Source organism: Ostrea edulis, chromosome 4 (genome assembly GCF_947568905.1).
Source record: "Ostrea edulis chromosome 4, xbOstEdul1.1, whole genome shotgun sequence".
Classification (NCBI taxonomy): domain Eukaryota; kingdom Metazoa; phylum Mollusca; class Bivalvia; order Ostreida; family Ostreidae; genus Ostrea; species Ostrea edulis.
In genome coordinates, this window is record NC_079167.1 from 42073553 (window position 1) to 42079630 (window position 6078).

Consider the following 6078-nt stretch of genomic DNA (forward strand, 5'->3'; position numbering starts at 1 on the left):
GATGTGAGGGTAGTCTTGTTTGATTTTTAAAGGAAATGCGCGTAATTAACAGCACGCAGAAATACCCATGTTTACAGTATTCTATTTATCTTTAAAACTATGGAATGACACCATGTTGAGATCATTGGAAATATTGCTGTATTTCGCCGAAACATTCGAGGCCGAGTGGCATACAAGCATGGGACTATGGATGAATTCACAAAAAACACACAATTCGTCTCCATACTATTGTTAGTATGAAGAATATGTTCAGTGTTTATAGACTCGAGCTGAAGCACATGTTCAAATATTTGATTACATTGTAGTATACATTTCAAAACGATTTTATCACTTTCACATTTTCTTTTAAAAATTCAATTTTTAAAAAATCTGATCACCTTGAAAAACAACTCTTCAATGGAACTACCGATGATTTCTTTTGTAATTCTTTATTCAGCTTATGAACAGATGAAATGATACTTGATTATGATAACATTACGTTCTACGCACCACCAATATTTTCAATTTATCAATTGACAGGTCATTTATCTCACGACCGAACTGATTGAATATATGTGTAATTGTATACAAAATAGTTGGTATCATGAAAGGGACATTCCAAGTCCTGTACAACCGTGAGGTGCGTGATGTATCATGTCAGTAAGGTATTATCCATTTGGCAATTACAAAATCATGATCAATAACTAGAACTAAAAAACAACAACCTAAAACCAAACAAACGGATAAAAACAAAACACCCCCCCCCAATAAAAAACAACCATCAAATCCTAAACAAGTTTGCAAACGTTCAGAAGAAACCTCGTCCATCCCTTTATACACTGTGCGCTGTATATATTATGTCGCATTTACTATGGGATATAATCTATGATGAAAGGCAAAGATAACGAACTGATCAATCTCATAACTCCTATACGCAATACAAAATAGAGAGTTGGGAAAACACGGACCCCTGAATATACCAGAGATGGGATCAGGTGTCTAGGAGGAGTAAGCAACTGCCTTGGGAGGAAAATATACAAACTTGGGTCGCAACCCTCCCCTACCCCCTTTGATTTTTTCCGGATCCGCCCCTATCAGTTTGATTGTCGGGTTCTACTTGTAACTAAGCTAATTAATACAGAATGGTTGTGCTTAAAGAGTATGATGTACAAATGTGTATATTTCATGTCACGCCAAATTTTCATCAACATACATCTCCCTCATCTCACAGTAAATCAAGTGGCATCAGACATCTGAAAGATATTCAGGAGAAAACAGAAAATGTCTACCTGCCGCAAACATTCAGCAAATTTTACAAATGTTCAGGAGAGAGAGAGAGAGAGAGAGAGAGAGAGAGAGAGAGAGAGAGAGAGAAATGCCTATCTGTGTGTACAGGTGTTTACTACTTTACAGAGAAACATCAAAAGCTTGACCAGCTGATATTCTATGGCGGATCTGTGGAAATCCCGGAAAATGACATTCGGAATCACAGCTGCAGATATTCCCACGTGTTGCTCAAAACGTAATGGTCATTTAACAATAGGACTGGTTCTCTTTTGTGATTTGGGGTTTTATTGTTCTGTCCGAAAGGGGATGCATTTTAATCTTATATTTCGCAGGTTTAAGAGAGTTAGTAATCCCATAATATTGCAATATATCCCCCGGTCGGAGCATATCATCCGCCGAAATTTTCAATCCAAACATTAACGGAATATTTCCTGATTAATTAAGTCCGTGAAATGAGGGTTGGGAAAATAATTGACCTCACCGTTCGTCATGATTGATTCGAGTTTGTAATGCAGTGGTTTAATTATTGATTTTCAACTAATTTCAAATGAAGATATGCATGTTTTCACGACACACGATTAGAAGTTGAGGGTCTGCATAATTACAAAATTGCATGATCATGGATAGTTACTTAATTTGAGATTTAATCAAATGCGAAAAATGCAAAAGGTGCTACGGTAATCTCTCTTTCTCTCTCATGGATATCATTACACCTACACCAGCATTGCCTAATATAAAAACTGACGGAAAAACTAGATCAGATGTCTCACTTGTTGATTTTTATAAACATCAATGGTGAGGGTTTTCGCTACTCAATACAACCACGCAGCCGAAGTCGGATGAGGAAGCTCAGAGTTGTGTCCCTTGCTGCCATCTACAACTTGTCTCTGTTTGATTTATATCAAACGAATTTATTTTTAAACATTATTTCCATGATCAGTAACATTAAATTTTCATGCCATAAGAAGAAAATTAGAAGATATAAAAAATCAAACGTTCCAATTAAAACGTTGCTTTGTTTGTCTATAAAACTTCTCATTAAAAGGATGGAAGAATTCGCGGAGGCGTCTCAATAAGAATGGTGGTGGGTAAGTTTTAAGTTTGTTTTCCGAAAAGCAATGGGGACGTCCTTGACAGTCATGTTTTTTAATGCACAGAGAATCACGTGAAGTATTGTAATAGAAATGATCCGATGAAATCAAATTGCGTATTTTCAAAAATCCCTCGAGTTTGTTTAGTTCATGTGAAGGATTTCTGTATAACATATCACCATTTACAAAATGAAATTGGTCAAGTCTAAAATATTGAAACCAATTTTCCAAGAATTTTACATACATGCTTGTTTGAATGAAATCACGTGACATGTCAATAAATCCGGTGATATTATTCCAAAAGAATGCTTCCATAAAAGACAGGTCGCTTTTATTTCTGTCGCACTGTGATGTATAGTCCAGCAAGGCTCGCAGGACCGGGTTTCGAACCACCACTATGAGACGAACCGTCGGAATCTGAAGAGCGATTCTCTGCGGCACATCTCCATGGACGTAGTAACCACGCGTTCTTTCGATGGTCATTTGGTTTTCTACAGAAACTGGCATTTGTCGTCTGAAGGAAAATTAACCAATTTAATATTGTACTATCTGCTGAGCTATTTAGAGAAATAACTCTTTTATAATCACAACGACATGTAATGTAGTGGTAATCGACCGAATCCATAATTCATACATGTATATATTTCGTATCATATTTTATTAATTAATAATTGTGTTAGGAAAATTTGGTCGTGGTTTCATTTATTCTGTGAAAAATGTGAATTGATTTAGTAGGAGAAAACTAGTGTACCTAGTCTCTGTACAACTGTTGAAAACATTACACATATGTAGAGGTGTTGAATAGTACTTAAAATTCCAGATGTAGAGGAAATGTAGGTGTTCTATAGTACTTAAAATTTGACTGTTTTAAAACAGTCCTCCCAGCTCTCTTGTCAACTTTGTATTTGAAAGAAAGATAATGTATCAGCCCAGTAATGTGAGGAATTTTGTTTTGTTTTGAGCAATTGAAAACATATTGTTTGGTATACAGAATTATGAAATTAACAACTTTATTACACAAACTGAGAGGCGTTTCACCAAAAATAACATTACTAACATTAAAACCAATTCTTTTTTATGTTTTTCTGAAAATATGCATGCTAAGATTATTCCAAAGTGCTAAAGTATAAGAACAAGACATAAACATATGTTGCATTGTTTCTACATTTTCTTTACAAAACGAACAACAGTCATCTGAAATTATACTGATTTTCTTGAGGTAATATTTCGTACGAAGAAGCTTGTAAAGAATTCGGTACTGCAACCACTGAACTTGGGTATCAATACTTGTTTTAAAACAAACCTTAAACGGCTCTTTGACAGAAACATTGCCTTCTAAATGTACAGATAATTCAGTGTTTCATTTTTGAATTGATTTGGGTATTATATCATTACTATTTATCATATCATATAACACTTTGGAACATTTATCATTCAACAGTATAAATTCAAAGTAAAAAAGAATAAATGGTGTACAATTTTTTTTAACATCTGATCTCTTAACAGACAAAGTCTTTAAAAACTAAGATATAGTACTGGTAATACTGTTGTATTGAATTGTACATACATTTGCTAGTCTAAATTTTTGTGAAAAATCTTGTAGTAATAAAAAATTTCCATCTTCATCTAAAAAGTCTCCAATTATTTTCACACCATGTTGATACCATGTTTTAACATAAATGTCTTTATTACCAACACACATATTTGTATTATGCCATACTGGAAGAGAACTGAGTTTTTGCATGGAATACTTTTCATCCATTGATCGAATCATTGCTAACCATGATTGAAAAACATCACGCCAAAAATCATTGCTATGGTTTATAATAGTATAGATATATTCATATCCAAAATCTTATCATTTTTTACCACCTCATTGCCATGTACTGCCAAAAAAATATCCACCCATGGTTGTGACTGTTTGTTAATCTTTTAATCCAAGAACATTTTAAATACATTATAAAATTTTAGTCAGGCATTCTACCTACTGAGCTATCTGGCCATCGGCGATCGAACCCGGCTAACCGCTTAAAGTATATATGCAATGAAAAATCATTACATTTACGTCCAATCATTTTTTACAGAAATAAAGTCATTACATTTACGTCCAATCATTAATATACAGAAATAGTCATTACATTTACATCCAATCAACAGTTCACTTGTTTCACACATGGGTCACCCCCTCCGTACTAATTAGTAAGAAGGAGGTGACCCATGTATGAAACAAGTGCCTGTGGTCCAATCCTTTCACGAAAATAAAATTTCTTACCTGTACCATTCCAGCCCTTTATGGTAATTTCTTGTAAAATAATGAACTTCGTTAGCAGGTGTGCAGATATCTGGGTGAATTCTAAGGAATTCTTGCAGCGTCTTCGTTCCCGACTTTTTGACGCCGATAATCAACGCTTTTGGTAGTCGTTTCACCGGCCGTGACGTCACTATCTGCAACTGATCATCTGCTACAACATTGTTTTGTTCACCGTCAAGGTAAAAAATGTCACCCTTTTCCTCTGTTCGCGGAGATTCACGTAAAATGTACGGTTTCGTCTTCATTCCAAAGTAGAAGTCTCTCTCATTTTCTTTATATTTTTCGTTTTCCTGCAAGAGACTGTCTTTCTCGGTCATGATAGCTCCGAAAACGAAGAACACAAACAATACAGAGAAAACGGCAATTAGTTTTCGCAATTGTTTTCGGGGCCTCAGAACATCATAGGGAAACATTATCCAAATGAACCATGATTCGCAATCTTCAAATCTGCAATATCTTCATATTTTTAATGTCATAAAAAAGACTTAGTCAATTTTTGTTATCAAACATTCGCACGCACTAGATTGTATATATACACTGAAAACACGAACGCTAGCTGAACAGAGCGGCTTTCTCCGTATGACGGCGCTACGGCACGACAAACAATTACACGGACGCCAATTTGGGCGAAAGTAATTTTCATTACCGGCGCTGTTTTATATAAATGAAAGTGGCATAACTTCACCGGGGCAAGCTGATCGCATAATCCAGATCTGTATTATATTATATTTATTAATATCTCATATAGAATCTACATTCAACAGCACCCGTGTTTTCAAAAGTGCTGATCAATGAAAACCAGCAAGCCATTAATTCGTTCTTGTTGGTTTTACTCGTAAAACAGAGGTCTAATCATGGTCCTGTTTTCTTAACGTGATATCTGACAAATAAGATTGAAATTGGCAACACAATTTTATCAAAGTATCTTTAATGGAAAGGGAAAAAAACTTAACTTTCTTTTCATTAAAATACCGGGACCACCGACGATGATTTTTACGACTTCAAAGAAAATAGAAATTTTTGCAATTCAAGTTTTACATTGTTGTTTCCTTTAGCTCAGTCCAATTAACAAGAAATCTGTTCTCATTATTTTATCTTGGAAAATCAAGTGTGCGAGTATTAGTTGGTTGATCCTGTGAGCTTATTTTGCTTACTCTGTTGTAAAACTCTCATGTCTCATTTAGCAGAAGCCTGTCAAGAATCATCTCAGAGAGAGAGAGAGAGAGAGAGAGAGAGAGAGAGAGAGAGAGAGTGTGTGTGTGTGTGTGTCAGAGAGAGAGAGAGAGAGAGAGAGAGAGAGAGTGTGTGTGTGTGTGTCAGAGAGAGAGAGAGAGAGAGAGAGAGAGAGTAACAGAGACAGAGAGGTAGAGAGAGAGAGAGAGAGAGAGAGAGAGAGTATACAAGTAGCTG

The 6078-nt window shown here is 35.3% G+C and overlaps 1 protein-coding gene across 1 annotated transcript; it reads right to left on the reverse strand.

Annotated features, from left to right (window-relative positions):
- Positions 1-348: 348 nt before the first annotated feature.
- LOC130046442 (heparan sulfate glucosamine 3-O-sulfotransferase 3A1-like) lies at positions 349-5751 on the reverse strand. The gene is made up of 2 exons (XM_056162669.1): positions 4630-5751; positions 349-2871 (listed from the first exon to the last, which is right to left on the reverse strand). The coding sequence occupies exons 1-2, from the start codon at positions 5079-5081 to the stop codon at positions 2256-2258; spliced, it is 1068 nt and encodes a 355-aa protein (XP_056018644.1). The 5' UTR covers positions 5082-5751; the 3' UTR covers positions 349-2255.
- Between the last annotated feature and the right edge of the window lie 327 nt (positions 5752-6078).

Excerpts from the sequence above, each read along its gene's own strand:
- LOC130046442 (XM_056162669.1), bottom strand. The coding sequence starts at position 5,081 with ATGTTTCCCTATGATGTTCTGAGGCCCCGAAAACAATTGCGAAAACTA. Across the intron at positions 2,872-4,629 it reads AAAGGGCTGGAATGGTACAG|ACGACAAATGCCAGTTTCTG; the intron begins GTAAGAAATTTT and ends ATTTTCCTTCAG.